The sequence below is a fragment of the Geotrypetes seraphini genome, chromosome 14 (genome assembly GCF_902459505.1).
Source record: "Geotrypetes seraphini chromosome 14, aGeoSer1.1, whole genome shotgun sequence".
In the NCBI taxonomy this organism is placed as follows: domain Eukaryota; kingdom Metazoa; phylum Chordata; class Amphibia; order Gymnophiona; family Dermophiidae; genus Geotrypetes; species Geotrypetes seraphini.
The window spans coordinates 39211002-39238240 of NC_047097.1; the positions used below are offsets into that span (position 1 = coordinate 39211002).

The 27239-nt window shown below is 45.8% G+C and overlaps 1 protein-coding gene across 2 annotated transcripts in view; it reads left to right on the forward strand.

The window, feature by feature from the left end:
* The window catches only part of MTMR10 (myotubularin related protein 10), a 136850-nt gene that overhangs the window by 491 nt on the left and 109120 nt on the right, over nt 1-27239 (forward strand). For both annotated transcript variants that reach the window (XM_033919527.1, XM_033919528.1), the window contains exons 2-4: nt 321-381; nt 9543-9679; nt 18972-19044. In XM_033919527.1, the coding sequence (XP_033775418.1) occupies nt 321-381; nt 9543-9679; nt 18972-19044 (271 nt within the window). The remainder of the gene's footprint in view (nt 1-320; nt 382-9542; nt 9680-18971; nt 19045-27239) is intronic.

The window sequence follows — 27239 nt, forward strand, 5'->3', positions numbered from 1 at the left end:
ACTGTCATTTTAAAATCTATAAAAATACATTTCTACGTGAAATGTCTTTAAAGGGAAATTGCTTTCTCTTATCGCTTAAAAATTTCCGTCTTAGCAATCTTTTTTTTAATGTTTTCTCTGCTTATCACAGTGATATTTTCTGGCACTTCGAGTTCATGATTTAATTTTGCAGACTCGTATAGGTTAATTTTATGATTTGCTTTTAAGTCTTAAGTTTTGGAAAGTTGACATCTTTTGTATTCATAGTATTATTAACAACTATCCAGAAGGTGTAATTCTTGGAAAGTGTTAAAGATCTTTTTTTCTATATACACTTTCAGATTGAAGATAAGATAAATCCCAACATCAAGATTAAAAAATTGGAAGCTGTGCTTCTCCCAGGTAAACATTAACTATTGCCTTAACTTTTCAATTAAGGTTATAGAGCTATTTCTTTTGTGTTTTATGCTTGAGCTGGTTCCACTTCTTTTATTATTTTACTGATTTCACAATCACTTAAATTTGAGTTTTGGAGAACTTTGTTTAAAATTAATATTTAAATTGAATCTAAAAATTTAGCACACCTTGATTTGTTTTTGTTATAAAAAAAACCTCCTTGTTTATAGTCCCAGTAGTGTAATAGTGAATAAATGGAAAACGTTTGGTTAAAGATTAAAAGCAAGTAAGGCTATCTCAGGATCACTAGTTTTAGTTTAAACAAATATGGTTGGAAGCTAAAGCTTGCATGTGGTAATGTACTTTTCAGTATTTGTATGCAGCATGTTTTGTACCACTTTTTATCAATATTGAGGGGCAGATGCTTAAAAGTCCCCATTAAACAGCGTGTACGTTTGTAGTCCCGGTTGAACTTACCAATCTCAAAACAGCAAGTGATGTTCAGAAAAAGAAAAAAAAAATCATATGCAGATGAGGTGCATAGAAACAAGTGGCTAACACATGCACAGACAGAACAGTCTCATCGAAAAGCATCAATGTTTGCACATGCCCTGGAAAAAAGTGACAAGCATGTAAATTTGTAAGGCGCTGCTTGTATAGTAAAGTGTTGGGAATGCACTTTATTGCAATTGGATGGCTGGACATGCTGAAAAACGCTTAGGAATGACCCTGGAGGACCTTCAGATAACCTTCCCCCAAATTACCCACCTTAACACCTTCCAATTAAACAAATACCATAAATAGATTGTAACCTACCCTCTCTAACTGCATTCCATATGTATTTTTCATACAGTTCTTCACTGTCAGTTTAATTTCCATCCTATAAGTTCACATAGAATTTTTCTTTTTTCAACCATCTTTATTTTCTCTTCTTTATTAATTTCCAGGTACTTTAGTTAGATTGTGAGCCTTCGGGACAGTAAGGGAATTTTTTAAGTACCTTCTTACTTCTCATTTATAATCTTAATGTATATTTTCTTCAAACCGCTTAGAACCTAAAGGATATAGCGCTATATAAGAAATAAATTACATTACATTACATTATTGGACTAGCACAAAACCGATTTCTTTTTAGATCTGTAATTCATCAAGCTGCTAGGACTCGAGCACGGGTCAATGGCACCTAACTAACTTTTTATTATATCAGTTTCTTTGCATTCACATTGGCTGTGCATAGTCTTGTGATGGCAATGTGTCTCCTGTTGCAGTGGGGTTCGACCACAAAGTACACGTGGAATACAAATACACACAGTTCTATTGACCACATAGAAAACAAATGCACACGATATATGGGCTTCTATCATCTGTTTTATTTACAGTGAGAAAACAATCCCAGCAGCCTTTGTGATTCATTCCTGCTGTAAAGCAAACCTGTGTGCATCATAGATGGATGTCACACACGTGCATCCACTGACATCACTTTTTTAGGTGGAGGCCTAAGACAACTTATATGTGGGACATAAATGCAAGCAGACCTGCAAAATACCAGGTTTTTCAGATGGTCTGCTTCTACGGGACACATATACACACTTTTAATAAACATGCATGTCATTTTTACTACCCAGAAGTGCAGTTACATGCAAGCAGACTGCACCATTGATGAGAAGCAGCTCTAGAGCTGCTGGAAATTTTTTAACATTAAAGGCCAACACTTCTTTGTGTGCATCACCTGGACTGATCATTTTAATAGGGTTATCAATAACTGCTACTGTGAACAGTAGAAATCATGTAGAAGCCTTTGGTGCATTACATGCTGACTAAGGTGCAGCTAGTCTTATTCATATATTCCTATCAGTACCTTAATGTCAGCATTTGTTAACTGCTGCTGTGCTCGTAGAAATAAAATGGGCTTGGCAGCAGATAGTACACACTAACATGCTGTAAGCATTAGTAAATGTTGCCCTATGTACATCTTAAATCATTCTAATGGTTTTTATCTAAATATGCTATTTTGCTGAAGTTTAATAAGAAAAGTGGAATGCCTTATGAAAGCAAACAATCCTTTAATATTGGAAAAAGTTAACCTAAGAAAGTGAAAGACTGTATATTTTGCACCTCTTAATTTAATATTCAGATTAATATTCAGTTACCATGAATGGTTCAGAGTGAATATAGGTAACATTTTCCAAAAGTCCATCTACTTTTTCCTTAAAATAAACAAAACAGATACTCATAGCTACAAAAAAGAGTGATGACTTAAAGTAGCCTTTTATATATAATTTTGAGTATAAATAAAGGTTGTTTAAATTCATAAAATGGCTGTTACAGAATTACTGAGGGTTATGTATACATAAAACAGACTCGCTGAAAGATAGTGCTTGCATAATGTAGGTAAAACTATGATGACATTGCAGTGTACATGGGTACACCTGTAAAGTACATGTATACAATTACACCCACCTCCAAGCAAATGTAAATTTGTGCAAGAACCGATTTTATTTTATGTTTTTGTTGTTTAGACATCCTGTTATGGTATTATTCCCTTAGTGCAGTGGTCTCCAACTTGCAGTCTCCAAAGTCTTCAATTGCAACCCTCAATCAGTTGGCTGAAATGCTCTTCAAATCCTGAAAATGCATTCATTTCAATCTTGCCCATTTGACTTAGTAACTGCAAATAATCTCTTAAGTATGTTGCTCATGTGTTTCATTTACCATATATACTTGAATATAAACAGATTTTGGGGCTAAAAAATTAGGGTCTCCATTTATATTCATGTCCACCAGATAGCCAGTGCTTTAGTTCTCCCTTTCCAATGACAAGCGATGCTTTCCTGCATTCCCCCTCCTCCCCTGATGACCGGTGCTGCTCTCCTGCACATCCTCCCCCCAAAGACTTACACTGCTCTCCTATCCCACCCCCTATGACTTGGCACTGCTGTCCTATACACCCTCCTACCCCATTACATTCTCCTTACCACTCTGCGCTCAGGAAAGCTGACGTCTGTGTTCTGTACTGGCCTGGGAAAAGGGATTGGGACTTGTATACTGCCTTTTTGTAGTTTTACAACCACACTCAAAGCAGTTTACATACAAGCATTTTCCCTATGTCCTGATGGGCTCACAATCTATCTATTGTACCTGGGGCAGTGGAGGATTAAGTGACTTGCCCAGGATTTGAACCTATCACCTCAAGGTGCCAAAGTTGTAGCTCTAACCACTGTGCTACATGCTCAAAGCCTGCCGGCTCCCACCTTCTCTGATATTTCTGGAGAGGGTGGGAGCCGGCAGACTTTGAGCATGCTCAGATTCTCAGAGCCCCACACCAGCCCAGTACAGAAAAAGTCATCTTGAGCACTGGAGTGGTAAGGAGAATGCAGTGGGGGCGATGGCCATCACACCTCAGTGGTTTGCAGCAGCATAACAATAATGTTTTTCAGCAGTTTATAGTAAAGTAGACATCTTTAGGATGAGCCAGAAACAGTAATTTGAGTTGAATTTAAAGAGTTTATCCAAAGCCACATCAGAACAAAGTCAAATATGGCTCTGATGATCTTAGCATTCAAACTTTCTTTGCCCTTTTATGAAATTAATTACTTTCAATTTGACTTGTTTATCCCTAATATTCTACTATATTTTGGAAAGAGACCAATAAGACAAAGAGGCCTGGCCACAAAATTTTGAACTTAAAATTTTGCAGCATACATTCATTAAAATATTTAAATGGCAGTTCTATAAACTATATACCTCATATAGATTGAAAGGCTTGTGGTTTGATCTTATCTTGATATTTTTAAAACTGGTAGATTCTTGCAATTGAACCCATGTGATGTCTGAAATTAGCTTAACAAAACGCAGTTAGAAAAACAGATCACCGATCCAATAGCAATCTTAAGTGTACGAGATCTGACAATTAAGTTCATGAACTCATTCTAGAAAAACTGCTACATACCTTCTTGATGAATATCACTATGGTCACCTTTGAAGTATTCTCCTTGGGAAGCTATGCGCCGACGCCAGCACCTAGTCCACCCTTCAAAGCATTTTAGAATTCTCTCTGACATGACCATCAGAGCTGTCATCATATTACCATTGATGTCCTGAATGTCATCAAAATGTCTTCCTTTCAATATTTCCTTTATCTTTGGGTAAAGAAAAAAGTCATTGGAGGCCAGATCAGGTGAGTAGGGAGGTTGTTTCAATACAGTTATTTGTTTACTGGCTAAAACCCCCCCTCATAGACAGTACCATGCGAGCTGGTGCATTGTTGTGATACAAGAGCCATGAAGGACTAGTTTTGCACACACCTGTCTCATGCCAAGATTTTCAGTTAAGATTTTCCTGTTTATCGATGTTTATTTGGTCTGCTATGCTTCTCACAGCCAACGATTTTGACGCACAATTCGATAAATAATTTTGCAGTTTTTTCATCAGTTCTGTTCATCATTGGCCTTCCTGACCTCTCTTCATCAGTGACGCTTTCTCTCAGAAAAACATTTAATCCATTTGTACATTGTCGTTTTCCATAAACTTGGACTAATATGTCCTTGATTTCACTTCCACTCTTGCCATATTTAACAAGAAATTTAATGTTTGTTTGTTGCTCTAATTCAAACTCCTACAGTGCGACAGCACTCAAAAACATGCAACAACAATAATGAATACCACTCAACAAGACACCCCCACATGTCAACTCGAACACAGCTGTGAGTCACTGATATAACAAGGTTATGAAACCTTACTGAGCTGTTTGTACAGGTCTGCCAACGAAGTTCACGGTGGCAAGTTCACAAATTTAATTGTCAGACCTTGTATAATTGAAAAAATTAGCAGAGTGGCAGTGATGCTGCAGTTCAGCTAGGCCAGTGGTCTCAAACCCTTTGCAGGGCCACATTTTGGATTTGTAGGTACTTGGAGGGCCTCAGAAAAGAAATAGTTAACGTCTTATTAAAGAAATGACAATTTTGCTTGAGGTAAAACTCTTTATAGTTTATAAATCTTTCCTTTTGGCTAAGTCTTAATAATAATATTGTAATTTTATAACTAAAGAAACATATGATCAAGAAACTTTATTTTATTTTTGTGATTATGAATAGCAAAAGAATAAAGACAACAAAATCATAGGGCTCCTTTTACTAAGCTGCTTTAGCGTTTTTAGTGCACGCAGAATTTGAGCGTGTGCTAAACCCGTGCTACACGGCTAGAACTAACGACAGCTCAATGTTGGTGTTAGCATCTAGCGTACACTATTCTGCGCGTTAATACCCTAACGCGGCTTAATAAAAGGAGCCCATAATCATTCAAATAAAAACATCCCTTGTTTTATATCTTTTTAGCCCACAATAAAGGAGGAGTCATTGAACATTCACCATAATATTACAAAGCAATATATAGCCCATATTATATTGGGCCAAAACTTATTTTGTGCTAAAATTAACTCCCAACATAGATCAGCATTCATTATCAACCCCTTTTTCCACAGATAATTCTTGTTTACTCAAAAATTGTTGTAATTGCAAAGGATCCCAAAATATAAATTCTTTTTGTTGAAACTTAGGGCACCTTTTATCAAAGTACGCTACTGGGGTTAGCGTGTCGGACATTTCATCACGCACTAACCCCCGTGGCAAGCCAAAATTCTAACGCCTCGTCGATGGAGGCGTTAGCGGCTAGCACGGCAGGCAGTTTAATGCGCGGTATTCCGCATGTTAAACCCCTTCCGCGCCTTGATAAAAGGACCCCTTAAAGATACATTTACATGGAAACTTTAAGAAGAAAACAGCATTCAAAGCTACTACTTGAGATTTTAACTTAAGAAATTCTTTTTTACGATATTGTGTTGCTCTAGCTACATCAGGGAAAATTGATACGAGATCACCACAAAATTTCACAGATCTGTTCTTAAAATATGATCTCATTATCAATTTTTTATCAAGCTCACTTAAACAAGTGATCAGGAGAGTAGACCTATCTGGTATGGTATCCTGGGAATCCTCCAGGAAGATAGATTGTGAGCCCACCGGGACAGAGAGGGAAAATGCTTGAGTACCTGATTGTAAAAACCGCTTAGATAACACTGCACAACAAAGTTTTTGCTTCCTGAACACTGCTGGGTGTTCCTTATAGAATTTTGGGTGCTGATCATGAATATTACATCAAAAATTACCCATCACGTACCATTTCAGAGAAATCTTCAATTTTGTCGTGATTTTTTCTTATATTTGGATGCAAACAATTTTTTCTCCCATAAGTGTCTTATCAACAACGGTTTGTGCCGCCTGGGTATGTCCATGCATAAAATCTAGCCAGGTTGGAAGCTGTTTTATGGAAGATGACATCCTGGGCATGTCTGGGCAGGTCTGAACGAGCTTGCGCTGTCTCACCATGCTATAATGGTGGCTTCCATACACCGATCCTGCTCATTTGGTTAATATAGATAGTCCGTGTGTGTATATAGTATCAGTATAGTAAAGTATAATAGTATAGTAGCTGTAGCAATATAACAGTAAGTAAGCTTGATGCTATAGACGTTTTGGTGTCGGGCAATATGTCTCGTCGGTGTCGTAACAGCCGCGACACATTCTGCTATATCTGTGGGGAATATACACTTACGCCTCAGAGACGTTCGATGACTGCCCTTGTAAAGAAAGCCTATCATCTGTATTTTGGCTGCAAAATAGGTGATCAAGACAAGCAATGGGCGCCTCACATTTGCTGTGCGACATGTGCTGTTAGTCTGAGAGCCTGGCTCAGAGGTACTCGAAAGACGATGCCATTTGCTGTTCCGATGATATGGCGAGAACAGAAAGACCATGTGACGGACTGTTATTTCTGTTTGACTAATGTGTCTGGTTTCTCTGCCAAAAACAAGAAGTCAATTGAATATCCTAATCTGCCTTCAGCAATGAGACCCATGCCACATGATGACAGTCTTCCAGTTCCGAAACCACCAGAGGATTGGACCTTAGACGAACCAGATGAAGAAACTGCAGTGCAGGGTTCTAACAGTGACATTGACCCGGATTTTGAACCATCCTCATCAGGCGATCCACATCTGATAACACAGTCCGAATTGAACGATTTGGTCAGAGATTTGGGTCTGTCAAAAGCAAAAGCTGAGCTGCTAGGTTCGAGACTGCAGGAATGGTGTTTGCTATCACCAGGTACGAAAATTTCTGTGTTTCGAGACCGGCATCATGATATAACCAAATTTTTTGCACAAGTCGACAGTCTCTGTTTCTGTTGTGACATTGAAGGATTGTTCTCGGTCTTTGGTTGTGATCACAACCCGGAAGAGTGGCGTCTTTTCATTGATTCGTCAATGTTAAGCCTGAAAGCTGTTCTGTTGCACAATGGCAACGTTTATCCTTCAGTACCTGTTGGCTATGCAGCACATATGAAAGAAACATATGAGAATATGGAAATGTTACTAAAGTATGTCCAGTATACCAGGTATAACTGGAATATCTGTGGAGACCTCAAAGTCGTTGCTCTGTTACTAGGACTGCAGCTTGGCTATACAAAGTACTGCTGTTTCATCTGCGAATGGGACAGCCGAGACAGAGAGTCGCACTATTCTAGAAAGAACTGGCCACTCCGTAAAAAGTTAGTTCCAGGACAGAAAAATGTAGCACATGAATCGCTTGTTGACCCGACAAAGATATTTTTGCCTCCTCTTCACATTAAACTGGGACTCATGAAGAATTTTGTGAAAGCAATGAACAAGGAAGGGGAAGGTTTTCGTTATTTAAGACAGATGTTCCCAAGAATAACTGATGCCAAGATCAAAGAGGGTATTTTTGTTGGCCCCCAGATCAGACATGTTATGAGTGACAAGCGATTTGAAGATCTGTTAGTTGGGCCGGAAAAAATTGGCTGGAAAGCCTTGAAAGACGTTGTTGACAATTTTCTGGGCAATTACAGAGCCCCAAACTACATTCAGCTGGTAGACAAACTTCTCAAAGCATACAAGAGAATGAAGTGCAATATGTCACTCAAGATTCATTTCCTCCATTCACACTTGGACTTCTTCCCTGCAAATCTCGGTGCTGTGAGTGACGAGCACGGTGAAAGGTTTCATCAAGACATAGCTACGATGGAGAAACGATACCAGGGCAATTGGAATCCGTCAATGCTTGCCGACTATTGTTGGATGCTACAACGTGATGCACCAGACACTGAATATAAAAGAAACTCGGGAGCAAAACACTTTTAATTCTGTTTCATTTAGTCGCTTGTGCGAAACGTAAACTTGACTATATATTTTATTGTCAGTAAACATAAAAATGTCTATTTCTCATAGTTCTTACGTGATGCAGTAAAACCAAAACCATATTTGAGCATACCAAGTTGGTACCTGTCATAATCACCAAAAACTTTTCAGGAATCAAGACTTAACCAAAAAATTGTTGTGCAGTGTAACCTTGATAGGCGGTATATAAAATCCTAATAAACTTGAAACTAATAGATCTGTCCCTTGATCAGATGTTATTTTCTTTTTCTGAGGAATGTAATAACAATTCATTATTTGCAAGCACTCTGCATTTGTTAATCCCAATATCTCTTTGAAATATTTCTAAGCAAAATTTCAGCTGATATCAAATAAATTTTTGGAAAATTAACAAAGCGGAGATTGTGTCATATTTTCCATTTGTTCAAACTTAGAATGGATAATACATGAATCTTTAACTGCGGACATAGAAACTTGCTGCAGTGTAGAAACCTGTGATTCAATTATCTTTACCTTATTATCCAATAACAATAAATTAGAATCAACATTCTCAAATTTTTTTTACAACACCAGATGAGAGATCTGAAGATTGTTTGATTACTGTTCTTAATAACCCTTCTACCCTCATATTAACTTGCCATAAATCCTTCAAGTTAATGTCATTGGGTTCCTCAGATGGTCTCAAATCTCCCCCATTACCCTCGGGTAAAGAAATCATTTTAGGCAATGCTGTAAATTGCAATTTAGTAGGAGTGGAAGAAGATTTTAAAGAATCATCCAGGGTTGCTATAGGATCTGCATTAGCTCCAGACATTGGTGGAAGGGGAGGAGTTCTGTCGAGGGGACTAATCGATGCTCCCGATGTCGATAAGATATCTTTATGCTTAGAAATATTTTCATGCTTCATTTAAACAAAACTGTAACTTGTCCTTTTCTATAGGAGAAATCGTGGTAAATGAAGTAAACTTTGTGAGAAAATGCATTGCAACAGACACAAGTCAATATGATCTTTGGGGAAAGCTGGTGTGCACAAATTTCAAGATTTCCTTCATAACAGATGACCCCATGCCACTTCAGGTTTGTACGAGACTTTAATTAATATACTTTTTGTAATGGAAAGTAATTATTGCAGATAAATTATCAGGTTTTCAGCAGCTTTTCCTAAAAATGATTGCCAGAAAATAGTTATAAATTGCTTTACCAGTTGTATTTCACCACTTAATAGAATTACAGAAGTATTACTTACACATTTGATAGTGTTGATCTGGAATAGATATTGGAAAGCAGTTCAGAGAAATAGAGAAACTATTAGGAGAAACACTGTCATGGTATCTTAAAGCTATTTATTCTAGGAATAACCAATAGAAAAATTAATGACAAAATGTTTTCCTAGCTATATAATACCTACAGACCAAATGCTGTGAAATTACAACTGTTTGGAAAAAGTGCTGCCTCTAGTCTATATAAGAATCTGTAATGTGTATTTATTTTCTTTTGTTAACTATATTAAAAACATGATATGGGACCATAGACTGGGAAAAAGTACAAGAAGACATATTATAATTGATTGGGGAGGGTGGGGGAGTTGTGTCTTCCCATGTTCCCAATGTATCAGTATAGGCCTCTAAGGAAAATAAAGGCTAAGTTTACCTTTGCAGAATTAAGACTATATTTGCTTAAAGAGCTCAGGACAGCACACTTATCTATTCTTCAGTAAAATAAATAAATCATTTGTTTTGCCCAGTGATTTGTGTTATTTATTTACTTATAACACATCCCACTTTCCCAAAAATATGTAAATTATAAAAACTAGGGCTATACCGAATATTCATATGCGATTTGGTCAGCCCTGTTTAGTGCCCCAAATTCATTATTTGTATTCAGCCAAATAGCAATACAAATAATCCGGGACTCTACTGAAATAAACACTTGATCTCTGATTTCATGTTGCTTCATTTATTATCTGGTATGTTAAAGCTCAATGCCCATTATTCGTATTAGGTATTAGTATTCAGATGAATATAATTTTCATTATTCGTATTCAGACAAATTGTAAAATATGTTATTCGATGCAGCTCTAATTAAAATATAACTCACATCACCCTCTCCTACCTCTTACCATTAACCACTGACCCCCAAATTCTACAGAGTCTGCCTAAATTTAAGTGTCTACATCGGTGCGCCTAGCTGATGTAGGCAACTAATCCCTCTTTACCTCAACTCCCCACTCTGACGCAATTCCTGCTGACATGATCTGGAACCACTTTGAAACCCCCAATTGTTTCCAGTTCCTCAGGCTCTACAACAAATATGCCAACTCCTATTGCCGTCTAGACACCTACCCACCCATCATCATGAAAGCATCCACCTCCCCCTTCAAACTCCTGCTCTACGACTGGATCGCACAATAGATGACCAAGGGCGAGTTCCCAACTGAACTTGGCCACATCCTCATCTCACCCGTCGTGAAGAACCACAAAGATCCCATCTCCTCAACCTCCAACTACAGACCAGTTGCCAACATCCCTTTCTTTACCAAATTGATGGAAGGTTTTATCAACATGGCGTTGACAAGCTATCTAGATAAATTCTCATCACTACATGAATATCAATCAGGATTTTGTTCACAGCACCAAAACCGCCTTAGCCTCCATCATAGACCACATATCACACATCCTCAGCTCAGGGAACCAAACACTGATTCTACAATTCGACCTGGGCAACGCTTTTGATCTAGTAAACCACGACATACTCCTAAGTTGTCTAGTAGCCTTAGATATTTCGGGCCAAGTACTAAACTGGTCCAAAGGCTTTCTAAAAAAAAACGCTCCTACCAAGTCTTCATTGAATAAATCTACTCGCAATCATGGACCAATCCCTGTGGTGTTCCCCAAGGCTTCCCTCCCTTTTCAATGTATACATGGCCTCCCTAGGTCAAGAACTTTCAAAACTGAATCTCAAAGCCTACATCCGTGCAGATGACATCACTATCGTCATCCCAATTTCTACCATGTCAACTGAAACCAAAGTCTTCATCTCATCGTCATTGACCAGGTAACACTCTGGACAAAAAACTTCAAACTAAACCCAGAAAAAACCAAAGAAACTCATCGACTCGTCAATCAACCTCAATGGAAAAGACTTCCCATTTGACCCCACCATAAAAATCCTGGGCTTCACCCTTGACCAACAACTAACACTTGAAGCCCACACCAATATCTTAACCAAAAAACGTTTCAACCTCCTGTGGAAGCTATGCATGCTAAAACCCAGCTTTGACTCCACATCATTCAGACTACTAGTTTAATCATTAATCCTCAGCTCGCTAGATTACTGCAACATAATCTACCTTGGATCCCACAAAAAAACCTTAAAAAGACTGAGAACGATCTAAAACACGGTGGTACGATTGATCTTCGGACTAAAAAAATCAGACCACATCACTCCATATTTCAAAAAACTACATTGGCTACCAATTGAGGCTAGAATTATCTTCAAATTCGGGTACCTATTCTACAAAACACTCTTTGGCATCTCACCCTCCTACCTTCTGAGACACTTTGTCCTACAGGACAAACTCCGCCTCTCTCGCAGACCATTACTTTCCTAATCCCAAGAGATGTCAATTCAAAAGATTCCTCAACAGGACACTATCCTTCCAAGCAGGCATCTGGAACAACACCCTAAATAACCTCCTCTTGAACTCCTCAACGTAACAATCTTTCTGAAAACGCACCTATTCGACAAATTTGTTTGAACTCCCTTCAGGGTTATTCGCATTTTGTGGGGATAGGGGTCAGATCTCCCATCCCCCAAATCCCTAAATTGCCATTTTTTGAAATTTTATTCAGTCTCCATGATGCATTTTAGGCACAAATTTCCTGGTGGTGGCCATCTTGGATTTATAGCAATCTATTTTAAAATGTATTTTTTCTGCCTTACAACCCCTCAGTTTCATTAAAAACTGTTAGGGATGGACTACTCCATCCAGTGTAGATGCAAATTCATGTGTGGATTGTGCTGGATTACCAGCAGAGGAGCGTACGTACACCATGTGCCACGGTAGGCAAGGGGAGGGGGTGGGAGCTTTGGGCTTCACCTTCTCAGGGCTGGGGAGCCAGTTTGGGTCTGGAAAATAGACAAAAAATCTCTCCCCGTGCCTGTAGTTGGTGGTGACGTGAAGCACAGACGTACAGAGTTTGGGGACCTTTTGCAGACTTTGTCTTGGTCTCACAAGGAGCCAATGTTCAACTCATGTGGAGAGCGTATCTTATGGACCTGAACCATGCTGCACAGCCGACGAGCACTGTACCATCTTCTCTGAAAGGGCCTTCTCTTGTGGAGGTTCTTGTCCAAGCCTCCAGTGCCCCTGTCCTCACAGACTTGGATGGCCTTAACTGGCGCACTGAGTCTCTGTACACCATTCTATAGCGGACGCCTTTAAGGAACTGAACTTGGAAGCTCAGCCCTCCATGTCTCAATGTACCATCATGAGTCATTCCAATAGTCTGGCATTCTTTTTTTCTGTCGCATCCATATGTTATGGCGCTGGTTACTGAGCAGTGAAAGACATCAGAAAGTTCCTTTAGACCACATGTGTCAAACACAAGGCCCGCGGGCCAAATCCGGCCCGCCATGCCTTGCAATGTGGCCCGCACCGCGCTGTCATCACTGCACGCCGCTGCGTTCCATCACAATGACGCGCGGTGACATAGGAGGCTTGTGATCTCGCCGGCCGTACTTGCTATCTATCTCCCCCCATCGACCGCCCCCCCCAAGAACCTCCGACCGCCCCCCCAGCCGACCCGCGACCCCCCTGGCCGACCCCCACGACACCCCCACCCCCCTTCCCCGTACCTTTCTGTAGTTGGCCGGACAGACGGGAGCCAAACCCGCCTGTCCGGCAGGCAGCCAACGACGGAATGAGGCCGGATTGGCCCATCCGTCTCAAAGCTCCGCCTACTGGTGGGGCCTAAGGCGCCTGGGCCAATCAGAATAGACCCGGGAGCCTTAGGTCCCACCAGTAGGCGGAGCTTTGAGACGGATGGGCCAATCCGGCCTCATTCCGTCGTTGGCTGCCTGCCGGACAGGCGGGTTTGGCTCCGGTCTGTCCGGCCAACTACAGAAAGGTACGGGGAAGGGGGGTGGGGGTGTCGTGGGGGTCGGCCAGGGGGGTCGGAGGTTCTTGGGGGGGGCGGTCGATGGGGGGAGGGGGGTTTGCGTCGAGGGCAGGAGGGTCTGGGATCCCTCCTGCCCGTAATGTAGTGCAGGGTGGGGGGTAGGGGGTCGCCGTGGTCAGGAGGGTTTGGGCTCCCTCCTGGCCCGAACAACTAGCGGGGGGGGGGGGGGGCGCCAGGGCCAGGAGGACTTGGGCTCCCTCCTGGCCCGATATTGTCGGGGAGTTGGGGAATCGGCGGGGCAAGAGGGCTTGGGCTCCTTTTTGCCCCGATCGTGTCGGGGAGTCGGGGGGGCAAGAGGGCTTGAGCTCCCTCTTGCCCCGATCGTGTCGGGGGTGCCGCAGTTGGCTGGGGCAAGAGGGCTTGAGCTCCCTCTTGCCCCGATCGTGTTGGGAGTCGGGGAATCGGCGGTCCTTCGGGGTGGGGGTGCAGGTGCGTGCGAGCGGTCCTGCTTGGGGTGAATCGGACGTCGGGGGGGGGGGGGGGAACTATGTAAAAAAAACCAGATACAGAGTTTTCAAACTGTCAGTTTGTCAAGAAACACCATTGCAGACAGAGTTCAAGAACTCTCAGGAAATCTATCATCACAGCTGGCCGAACAGGCATGCAGTTATCTCGCTTTTTCCCTTGCTATCGATGAAAGCACAGACAACACTGATACAGCGCAGCTGTCCATCTTTATACGTGCTACGAAGACTGACCTCTCTGTCACTGAGGAACTTTTGGATGTAGCTGCCATGCATGGGACGACGACTGGTACAGATATATTTGAGGCTGTGGAGAAATCTATAAATAATTTTAAATTACCCTGGGAAAAGTTGGTGGGGCTAACTACCGATGGCGCACCTTCAATGTGCGGAGAAAAGAAAGGCTTGGTTGGACTAATGAAGGAAAGAATGCAAAAAAGTCACTGCCACACACCCTTGATTACTTATCATTGCATTATCCACCAAGAGGCTATGTGTGGAAAAGTTCTGGACATGAATGACATAATGACCACAGTCATTAAAACTATTAACTTTATAAGGGCACGTGGCCTGAATCATCGCCAGTTCCAGCAGTTTTTACAGGAGGTGGGTGCAGAGCATGGAGACGTGCCATACCACACAGAAGTAAGATGGCTGAGCAAGAGCGCAGTCCTCAAAAGATTTTTTGAGCTCAGAGAACAAATTGCTCTTTTCATGGAAAGTAAAGGAAAGCCCTTGCCTGAACTGTCGGATCCCGCCTGGCTATATGATTTTGCTATGATGTGTGACATATGCGAGCATCTCGCCCAACTGAATCTGAAGCTGCAGAGACGCAAACAAGTCATCACGAAGATGTCTGACATGATCACAGCATTCCAGCGTAAACTTCAACTATGGAAGTCCCAACTGGAACAGGACAATCTTGCCCACTTTCCCGTTTGTTTGAGTATCTCAACCACTATTTCTGGTACTTTTCCTTGCAGTCGGCTGGCTACCAAAGTTAGCCGTTTACTAAGTGAATTTGAGCGGCGCTTCTCTGACTTTAGAACACAGCACTCAGGCTTTGACATCTTTGCCAATCCTTTTACAGTTGATGTCAACAATGTGCCCCATCACCTTCAGATGGAGATAATCGAGCTTCAGTCTGACAGTGGCCTGAAATCAAGGTTTCAGGATGTTGAAATTGAGGACTTCCACCCTCTACTGCCCCCTGACTCAATGCCAGAGCTCCGACTTCATGCTGCCCGTATTCTATCCATGTTCGGGAGCACCTATCTTTGTGAACAGATGTTTTCAATAATGAATCTGAACAAAAACAAGCACAGATCACGCATTACCGATGACAACCTCCATGCTGTTTTGCGGGTTGCTACAGCCCAAGAAATAAAACCGAACATTGACTCATTGATACGGGGAAAACGGTGTCAGACATCTAGCCAGAAAACAAAACAATGAGCATTTTAGGTACATTCCAATATTACTGTTTTGCTTGATACCAATATTACTGTTTTGCTTGATAGCATGTGAGTTGGTTAACAGCACTGTTAAGGAAAAGATTGTTCCACTCATTTTAAATTCACATTTCTGGTTAACATTGTCAGTTTATGACTGTTCAGTAAACCATTCGGCCCGCGATTTAGGCTGGATTTTAGATTTTGGCCCCTTCTCTGATTGAGTTCGACACCCCTGCTTTAGACTGACTAAGACCATGGCTAAGCTTCATCCTATGACACCGGATTTTCAGCAGCTATTTGAACAGCCAAAGGTGGATTTAGCGATGTCTCAAGTGGCCAAGCGCACTGCCCTCCCAAGTGAAGGAGGAGTTTTGCAGTAAAGTTCTCAAGATTGCAGGGTGGAACTGATCTTCAAGAAGCTTTTTGAAGTGACTTCTTTGGATATTAAGGTGGCTGCAGCTGCCTCCTTTATGGCGCGTGTTTGTCACATGAAGTTGCGCCGAGATTCTTCAGCGGATGATGATGCCTCCCCCCTAGCTGGTGCTAGAGGGGGTTAATTATGTGACAGACGCCTTATATGACCTTATTTGAGTGGTAGGCAAATTTGTGACTTATGCTATTTCAGCTCACAGAATGATCTGGATCCACCACTGGACTAGAGATTTGGCCTCCAAGGCAACTCTCAGCATGCTTCTTTTTAAGGGTCAAATGCTTTTTGGGAAGGGATTAGATGGCCTGATGGTCAATGTGCCAAATGTTGTCCTTAGACAACAAACCTTGACGTGTCCCCGGGTAAGGTCACAGCAATTTTCATCCCTCACTCTATAACAACTCTAGACACCAACAGTCTTCAGGTTATAGCTACAGCATCAACTCTAAGAAGTCCCAATGACATCAGGGACTCAGTCGTGTTTCCCTGCATTGGAGGACAGTTGTTGGCATTCCTACAGGAATGGAAACAGATATCCACAGAACAATAGGTGCTGGACATCATACGGGAAGGTTACAAGATCGACTTCTTTCACCTTCCTCCAGATTTATTTTTGGACTTTCCTGCAGGGAGACTGGAGAAAACACTGAAGGTCGAGGTAACTCTGCAACATCTCTTGGACAATCAAACTGTAGAATCAGTTCCTGATAGCGAATCAGGCTCTGGCAGATACTCCTTATGCTTTATTGTGCCAAAGAAAGGCTCAGAAGACTGGAGACCCATCCTGGATCTCAAGTCAGTTAGTGCCTTTCTGCAGACTCCGTGCTTTTACATGGATATTGTACATTCAGTAATAGCAGTGGTGGCTCCTGGAGAATTTCTGGCTTCACTGGATTTGCTTATCTGCATATTCCTATCTTCCCAGGACACCGGAAGCACCTGAGATTTAACCATGTCCTTCAGCAGCATTTCTAGTTTATGGCTCTGCCCTTTGGATTGGCGACAGCTCCCTGCACCTTCACCATATCTCCACAGAAAGAGAGTTCTAGTTCATCCATATCTGGACAATTGGTTGATCAGGGCACCGTCCAGACTGCAGTGCGAGCAGGTGGAGACTTTATGTCTCTCCTGTGGGCTGGATTGTCAGCTAACCCCATCTCAGATGTTGGACTATCTGGGAGTTTGGTTCGACATGCTCCAAGGGCATGTTTTTCTTCCCGAGCTAAGCAAACAAGCTCCAGAAAGAAATCCTGGATCTCTTGGCGATCCTGAGACTTACTTCCTGGCAGTATCTTCAGGTCCTGGAGTCCATGGCAGCCTCCTTGGATGTGGTGCCCTGGGCCCGAGCGCACGTTCATTTGCTACAGCAGTCTCTAATGTTCTGGTGGTCCTTGCAACATCATCCCCTGCAGATGTCCCTTCCCTGGACAGAGTTAGCTGTCTGCGCTGGTGGATTTGGGAAACAGCTCTCGAAGGGTGTGCCCCTCAGACTCTTGGAATGGATTACTCTTATGACCAATGCCAGTCTCTTGGGCTGGGGTGGGGAGGGCTCATTGTAGGGAATGTTCCATACAAGGCATAGTCAATAGGGCTGGTCAATAAATCGGTTGGAGCTCCAAGCCATACAGCTGGCACTCAGAGCTCTCCAAAACACCCTGGAAGGTGTGAGGGTGTTTTCCAGCAATGCCACAGCAGTAGCGTATGTGAATCGACAAGGAAGCACCAGAAGTGCTCCCATGAGTCAGGAGGCTTCAATACTGTTCCAGTGGGTAGAAGGGCATCTTCTGTTTCTTTCCATGGCACACATGGCCAATGTAGAAAATGTGCAAGCAAACTTTCTAAATCACCAGATCCTGGACTTGGGAGAGTGGTCGCTCTTGGAGAGAGCATTTCATCTCATTGTGAGTCGCTGGAGCAAACTGACAATGGACTTGATGGCTTCAGCCAAGAACTCAAGTCAAATGCTTCTTCAGTTGAAGAACAGAGTCCAGAAGCTTAGGACTGGACATGTTGTCCAACTTGGCCAACTCGAGAACTCCTTTATGTCTTCCTGCCTCATGGTAGGTTGAATCATACGCAAGATTGTGACTCATTTGGGCCTAGTGATTCTAATGGCCTCAGACTGCTATCGTCGTCCATTGTATGTGGATCTGGTCCGTCTTCAGAGGGACAAGAAGCTCAGGCTCCCTCTTCGTCGAGACCTTCTCAGTCAGGGGTCTGTTCCTGTGGAGAATTCCCAGCACTGTGGTCTTATGGCTGGCTAGGCCTTGAAGCAACAAGGATACTCTGATGTGGTGATTGCCACTCTTTTGAAGTCTAAGAAGATCTCTACTATGGCGGCTTATGCCAAGGCCTTGGAAGGCTTTCCAGTAGTACCAGGTGGAGCCTTTGAGTACTCCTAGCAGACAAACTTTGAAGGGAATCCTTCTGTATGAATGAATCCATATCTGTATCAAGGGCAGGTTTCCAGTTTGTGCTTGTTGCACATGGCAGGTTGTTTCTATGTAGTTACCATGTTATTGCCTAAATTTCTTGTTGCCTGTTTATTAATTGTGCTTTAATATTGCAGAGCAGAACAAAATGCTGTTATATAGCGAGTAGATTCTTGGTGCCCCCTTTTATGTGTTTTGTTCTAGAGATAATCAGTGGCTTTGGACGTCACTGCAGGGGGCACTCTATTCCTTAGCCAAGTGGAAGGAGCAATGGAGAAAAAAGTGTGTGGATTTCTGCAAGACCTGGTTTGCAAGCTGAGGTGAAATACCTTTAGTATTGATTCCATAAGGGACTTGCAGAAAGAATTATCAAAGGTAAGAACCTAATCTTCCACTTTTTCTTTTCCAGACGTTCCATTACAGAAACCGTCTCCTGGGTGAGCATGATGTTCCACTTACCTGTATTGGACAAATTGTTGTAGGTATGTGCAAAGGTGGTTCTTTAAATCTGAAGATTAAATGAACATGCTGTTAAAAATTAGTCTCTTTAAGACTAGTTCAGTTCCATGTTACAGCTCACGGACAATGGTCATCCTTTACCTCCTAATAAGCCTTCCTCTTTGTAAAGATCTGTTTATTACCACATTGTGAATTCTCCAGTTATTGGCCAGTTATCGCTGACCCTACTCAACCTTGCCTCTTTTGTAAACTGCCTAGAACCGAAAGGCTTTTGCGGTATATAAATAAAGATTTATGTTATCTATCCTTAAATTTGGTTTATCTTGCCAAATAGTGTCACTATTATTTTCATTCCTCAATCTTGTGCTGAATAATGTATATTTTAATATACTGGCCTCAGACCCGCTACTCCACCGCCTAGCAAGAACTTCAAGCGGGAAGAATTGCATGGCTCTTCATCATCTTAAAAAGTCGGATGGCAGTAGCGGCCATGGGGGACCCTTGATAAAGCGCACTTGCGAAACATGTTGGGTCTCTCCCGGGTCACGCATAAGATAAGTAAAAAACCAACTATGATAAGTTGAAGTTAAAGTCTATTTAAAGTTTCAGTGAAGGATATTTATTTATTGGATGAATCTTAAATTAATTTATCCCAGGACAAGCAGGCATGATATTCTCACATGTGGGTGACGTCATCTACGGAGCCCCAGCGCGGACAGCTTTTCAAGCAAACTTGATTGAAGTTTCAAGTTTGCTACACTGCACCACACATGTGCATGCCTTCTTGCCCACTAGAGGGCGCATCCCCACCTCGTGGTCCTCAGTTCAGTTTTTTCCGCGGAGCCAGAAGCCCTGTGGAAATCGTGCTCTTAGCAATTTGCCTTCTGACACCGCGGCGGAGTGTATTCGCTCGGTCGCTGTGCTTATTTTGTTGTTTTTATTAGTTGTCGGTTGTTTTTCGTTAAAAAAAAAAAAAAATTTCTTTCGTTCGGCTCCGGGGGCTCCCGGTAGCCGCGGCCGTGGGACCTCTTTCGTTCCCGGCCTTTTTTTTATTTCATGTCCCGTCCCTTGACGGGTTTTAAAAAGTGCTCCCGGTGTGATCGGTTGCTCTCGATTACCGATCCACACCGGTGGTGCTTGATTTGCCTTGGTTCTGAGCACCCTACGGACACTTGTGATAGGTGCTCGACTTTTCAGTCTAGAGCGCTCCGCCGTCGCCGTGCCCAAATGGCGGAGCTCTTCGCTGTGGACCCCGCGGCGGGGAAGGCCTCGACGTCGGCCCCGGCCTTGACCTCGGCCTCGGGTCCCTCGACCTCGCCGCGTGCTTCGACTTCGTCCAAGCCTGCTACCTCGACGAAGCCTGCCCAGGATAAGTCTTCGCTTCCCTCCTCGACTCCAGGATCTGCGAAGAAGCCATCCTCGGGCTCCTCGACGGCGGGTGGGTCGTCCTCGGCCCCACCCCGAGTGCCGAAGTCGGGTACCCCGAGGGAATACTCGAGACCGAGGTCGCCCTCCAGGGAGCACCCGACGGCCCCGGACCTACCCGCCATGATGGGGGTTCTGGTCTTCCAGGACCTGCTCCGAGCGCTGATTGCCTTGGAGCTGTCCAGGGCCTTCTCGCACCTGCAGCAGGCTTCGGCCTCGGCTGCCCTGGCGTCAACCTCGGCTGCCCCGGCGTCGGCGGCCTCGGTCTCAGTGCCCTCGGCTTTGGCCCCCGGGGTCCTCCCGGCCTCGACCCCGACCTTGCCCTCGACCTCGGCCTCGGTCAACCAACCTGACGTGCGGCCTCGGGACAAGGTGCGTCGGGTTAGGAGGATCTCTTCCTCTTCATCTTCGTCGAGGTCCTCCCGGGGCTCCTCGCCCTCGGGTCGGCCTCGGGCGAGGCGCCGGCCGAGGAAGCCCAAGCGTTCTCGGGGTTCTCCTCGGAGACGCGGTCGCTCCTCGCCGACCGGGGGTGAGACATTGCGTGTCTCGGAGCTCCGCCTCGACAATCCGAGGCTTTTTCGGTCCTCCGAGGGAAGGGGTTCGAGAGACTCCTCGCCAGGACGGAGGGGGCGTGCCTCGGTGCCTCATACCCCGGGGACTTCCCCCAAGGGCTCCTCGGGGCATAGGCGATCCCCGACCCCCTCCAGGTCACTGGGTGTGGCCTCCTGGGGATCGGGGTCTGGTAGGGAGCCTCGTTATTCCAGCGAGGCCTCCCCCTCTTTCTTGGCGGCACGGGTTTCGCGAACTCCTTCCCCGCCTTCCAAGCCCTTTTCCTTTTCAAAATTCGTGCAGGATATGGGACGTGCTTTGGACCTGGACTTACTCGCAGGTTCTCAGTATACGAAGGAGTTTTTGGAGGAGCAGGACTTGCCCTCTCCCCCGAGAGAAACTCCTCGTCTGCCTCTCAATAAGGTCCTACACCAGACCTTCCTGAGAAATTTGGACTCCCCTCTTACAGTCACAGCGGTGCCGTCTAAGATGGAGTCCAAGTACCGGACCATCCCATGTAAGGGCTTCGAGAAAGCACAACTGTCTCACCAGTCGCTGTTCGTCGAGTCGGCGCTGAAGAAATCACAGCCCTCCAAGGTCTCGGCGGCCGTCCCTCCCGGACGGGAAGGGCGGACCCTGGACAAGTTTGGTCGCCGCCTCTATTCCAATTCATTGATGGCTACTAGAGTCCTCAATTATGCCTTTACTTTTTCCTCCTCTCTTCGACACATGGTGAAAGACTTGCCCCGCTATTATGGGGTCATGCCAGATTCCCATAAGGAGGGTTTTGCTACTTTCATGGCCACCTTGTCCCAATTGCGTCTGTACTTGTTCCACGCAGTTTACGACGCATTTGAACTGGCCTCGAGGGTCTCCACCTTTGCAGTGGCGATGCGCCGGCTGGCATGGCTCCGTACGGTTGATATGGACCCGAACTTGCAGGAGCGTCTGACCAATCTACCGTGTGTTGGATCGGAATTATTTGGCGAGTCCCTGGAGGCGGCGACCAAACGACTGTCGGAACATGAGCGCTCCATCGCCTCCTTGGTCCGTCCTAAACCTCGGGCCCCGCCGCAGAAGCCATTCAGACCTCCCCCGCGGCGATACCCGCAGAAGTCCACGCCGGCATTCTCTAGGCCTCCGCCCCGATGCCCCCCGCAACAGGGTAGAGCGGGCCAACCAAAACCTCAGGCGCAGGGGGCGTCCAAGCCGGCGCCGTCTTTTTGACGTGATGTGCGGATGGGGGCAGGCCCCCTCCGCACTCTCGCCGGACCCCCTTCCCATCGGGGGTCAGCTGCGGGCCTTTCATGCGGCCTGGACCGGGATCACTTCAGATGCTTGGGTGCTCCAGATTGTCTCCGAGGGCTACTCGCCCAATTTCTTAGCCACGCCGCCGGAACATCCGCTGGGGGCTTCTCCGTGCAATCGAGCCCAGCTTCCTTTACTCCTCGCGGAAGCCAGGGCCTTGTTGAGCCTTCGGGCGGTGGAGCCGGTACCCCCCGACCAGTGGGGGCGGGGGTTTTACTCCCGTTACTTTTTGGTCCCAAAGAAGACCGGGGACTTACGGCCCATTTTGGACCTCCGGAAGCTCAACAAGTTCCTGGTCCAGGAGAAGTTCCGTATGTTGTCGCTTCCGGTTTTGTACCCTCTTTTGGAGGAAGGGGACTGGATGTGCTCCCTGGACTTGAAGGAAGCATATACTCATGTTCCGGTGCATCCCGCCTTCCGCAAGTTCTTACGGTTTCAGGTGGGGGAGTCGCACCTTCAATATCGGGTCCTCCCCTTCGGACTGGCTTCGTCCCCTTGAGTCTTTACGAAGTGTATGGTGGTAGTCGCTGCAGCCCTGAGATCTCAGGGGCTACAGGTCTTTCCCTACCTGGATGATTGGCTGATCAAGGCATCGACCAGGGAGGGGGTTATCTCAGCGATCCAACAGACTATCATCTTCCTTCAACGTCTGGGGTCGAAGTGAACTTTCCCAAGTCTCAATTGTGCCCGACTCAATCCCTTCAGTTTATCGGAGCCGTGCTGGACACGGTTTGCCTTCGTTCGTTTCTCCCCCCCCCTCGGTTGGAGGCCCTGCTTCGATTGAGTCGCCAGGTTTCGCTGATGCCCGTAGTATCGGCTCAGCGCATGATGGTTCTTCTGGGCCACATCGCATCGACGGTCCATGTTACTCCGTTCGCCCGCTTGCATCTGAGGCGTCCTCAGTGGACCTTGGCCTTGCAGTGGCGTCAGGATCGCGACCCCGTCTCTTGTCCGATAACGGTGACTCCTTCTTTGAGACGCTCGCTCCGTTGGTGGACCAACTCTTCCAATCTTTCCGGGGGTTTGCTCTTTCTCGTACCTCCGCATCGCAAGGTCCTGACCACGGACTCCTCGGAGTACGCGTGGGGGGCTCATCTCGACGGTCTGCGGATTCAGGGTCTATGGTCGGCAGAGGACCGTCTTTGTCACATCAATGTGTTGGAGCTTCGGGCCATTTTTCTGGCGGCTCGAGCGTTCTGCCACTTGCTATACGATCAGGTAGTCCTCGTGCGGACGGACAACCAGGTGGCAATGTATTATGTGAACAAACAGGGCGGAGCGGGCTCTTGGTCCCTGTGCCGGGAAGCCCTGTGCCTTTGGGAATGGGCGGTCTCCCAGAACATCTTCCTACGTGCGGTTTACATTCAGGGAGAGAGGAACTGTCTGGCAGACAAACTCAGTCGTCTTCTCCAGCCGCACGAGTGGTCGCTGAACTCCCGGGTTCTGCACGAGGTCTTCGACCGCTGGGGGACTCCTCAGGTGGATCTGTTTGCCTCCCCGGAGACTCACAAACTGCCCCTCTATTGTTCTCGGATGTACTCCCGGGACCGTCTCGAGGCCGATGCCTTCCTTCTCGACTGGGGGGGGAGGTTCCTTTATGCGTTCCCTCCTTTTCCTCTAATCTTGAGAACGTTGGTACATCTCAAGTCGACCAGAGCCACTATGATTCTCATTGCGCCTCATTGGCCCAGACAGCACTGGTTCTCCCTGCTCCTTCAACTCAGTGTCAGGGAACCTCTGCTTCTGCCTGTTTTTCCCTCTCTGCTGTCTCAGAGTCGGGGTTCGCTGTTACATCCCAATCTTCAGTCTTTACATCTGACCGCTTGGTTCCTTTCCCCTTGACTTCGGTTCCTGTTTCTCAGTCGGTGAGGGAGATTTTGGAAGCCTCGCGCAAGGTCTCGACTAGGCTTTGTTATTCCCAGAAGTGGACCAGATTTTCATCCTGGTGTTCCTCGAACCATCTGGACCCGAGTTCAGTTCCAGTGTCTTCGGTGCTGGAATATTTGTTGCATCTGTCTAAGTCTGGGCTGAAGACGACTTCCATTCGGGTGCATCTCAGTGCCATTGTGGCGTTCCATCGGCATCTCAAGGGTCGGTCTCTTTCTCTTCATCCTCTGGTAATTCGTTTCATGAGGGGTCTTGTGAATGTTCACCCTCCTCTGAAACCTCCTCCTGTAGTTTGGGATCTTAATGTGGTCTTAGCTCAACTGATGAGGCCTCCTTTTGAGCCTATCGACAAATCTCATCTTAAGTTTCTCACTTGGAAGGTGGTCTTTTTGCTTGCGCTCACGTCCGCTCGTCAGATTAGTGAGCTGCAGGCTTTGGTTGTGGATCCACCTTTTACTGTGTTTCATCATGACAAGGTGGTTCTTCGCACCAATCCTAAATTTTTGCCTAAGGTTGTGTCTGATTTCCACCTCAATCAGTCCATTGTTCTTCCGGTGTTCTTCCTGAAGCCCCACTCTCATCCTGGTGAGGCGGCGCTTCACACGCTTGACTGTAAGAGGGCGTTGGCCTTTTATCTCCAACGTACCAAGTCTCATCGGAAGGTTCCTCAATTGTTTTTGTCCTTTGATCCTAATCGGTTGGGACATCCTGTTTCCAAGCGCACCTTGTCCAACTAGTTGGCTGCTTGTATTTCTTTTTGCTACGCTCAGGCTGGTCTCACGCTCCATGGTCGAGTCACGGGGCATAAGGTCAGGGCTATGGCAGCTTCTGTTGCTTTCCTCCGGTCTACTCCTGTGGAGGACATATGTAAAGCTGCCACTTGGTCTTCGGTTCATACGTTCACCTCCCACTACTGTCTGGACACTTTGTCCAGAGGCGACGGCCGGTTTGGCCAGTCGGTGTTACGTAACCTGTTTTCCTAAATTGCCATCCTCCCACCTGCCCTTTTTTGGTTGGCTTGGAGGTCACCCACATGTGAGAATATCATGCCTGCTTGTCCTGGGATAAAGCACAGTTACTTACCGTAACAGGTGTTATCCAGGGACAGCAGGCATATATTCTCACAACCCGCCCTCCTCCCCGGGGATGGCTTCTTTGCTGGTTATGGAACTGAGGACCACGAGGTGGGGATGCGCCCTCTAGTGGGCAAGAAGGCATGCACATGCGTGGTGCAGTGTAGCAAACTTGAAACTTCAATCAAGTTTGCTTGAAAAGCTGTCCGCGCTGGGGCTCCGTGGATGACGTCACCCACATGTGAGAATATATGCCTGCTGTCCCTGGATAGCACCTGTTACGGTAAGTAACTGTGCTTTATTGAAAATACATTTGATCAAACGCTGGGGCCGATGATGAAGAGCCATGTAATTCTTCCCGCTTGAAGTTCTTGCTAGGCGGTGGAGTGGTGGGTCTGAGGCCGGTATATTAAAATATACATTATTCAGCACAAGGTTGAGGAGTGAATTTTAAGTGAAAGTGCTGAACTTATTTGGGCTTAACATCAAGATTTGGTGACTATTATTTTCATAGCATTGTGCTGTTTCTGAGTTAACTAGTTAGCAACAGTTCTTTAATTATCACAGTGGATATAAGACTTCAGTTCTGTATTTTGCTGCTGTTGTTTTCTGAAGGTTGGAGTACGACTTCATTTTATAAATAAATAAAGATGAGCTGTGTAAATAGTCCCACCTATATATGCTGTCTATAAGATGTTTTTTGAAAGCATTTTTTAAAACTATTTTTCAAACAGTTGTTTTGAATTAACATGGGTATGTGCTTCCCCCTCCCTCCACCCCACCTGGTTTTCTCTTATGTGCAGTCTTTGGGGGAAAAGCCTTTTGAAAAGTCCAGTCCTTTATTATCCAGAACCTTATAAGGAATCTCATCTAAAATACTGAGTGAAAGAAATCTTTAATATTGTTAGTTATCTTATTGCAAATGAGCACAGCTGTACTTGAGTTGCTAAATGAATTTACATGAAGGTGAAAATTAAATTTGAGTGTCATTCCATGATCTACCGTATTTTCACGTAGATAACGCGCACCCGTATAAAACGTGCACACGGGTATAGCGCGCGAAAAACACAAATTTATGTACAGAAATGTTTAGATACCGCGCACACCCGTATACCGCGCATGCTGCCTGACTCTCCCGTCGCCGCCCGACTCTCCTTTCGCCCGCCCCGACTCTCCTCTCCCCCTTGAAGTCCTGTCCCCACCCTGAAAGCCTGATGCCCCCCCGACATCCGATTCACTCCCCCCCGCCGCAGGACCGATCGCACCCCCACCCCGAAGGACCGCTCGCACGCACCCGCACCCCCACCCCGAAGGACCGCTCGCACGTACTCCCACCCGCACCCCCAACCTGAAGGACCGCTCGCACCCCCACAGCCTCCTGACCCCCCCATCATGTAGAAGCTCCTACCGGTGTCCTGCTGCTTCCTCTTGGCGGTCCCGACTCCCCGACACGATCGGGGTAAGAGGGAGCTCAAGCCCTCTTGCCCCAGCCAACCGCGGCACCCCCGACGCGATCGGTGCAAGAGGGAGCTCAAGCCCTCTTGCCCCCCCGACTCCCCGACACGATCGGGGCAAAAGGGAGCCCAAGCCCTCTTGCCCCGCCGACTCCCCAACTCCCCGACAATATCGGGCCAGGAGGGAGGCCAAGTCCTCCTGGCCACGGCTACCCCCACCCCGCACTACATTACGGGCAGGAGGGATCCCAGGCCCTCCTGCCCTCGACGCAAACCCCTCCTCCCCCCAACAACCACCCCCCCAAGAACCTCCGACCGCCCCCCCCAGCCGACCCGCGACCCCCCTGGCCGACCCCCACGACACCCCCACCCCCCTTCCCCGTACCTTTGTGTAGTTGGCCAGACAGACGGAAGCCAAACCCGCCTGTCCGGCAGACAGCCAACGACGGAATGAGGCCGGATTGGCCCATCTGTCCCAAAGCTCCGCCTACTGGTGGGGCCTAAGGCGCCTAGGCCAATCAG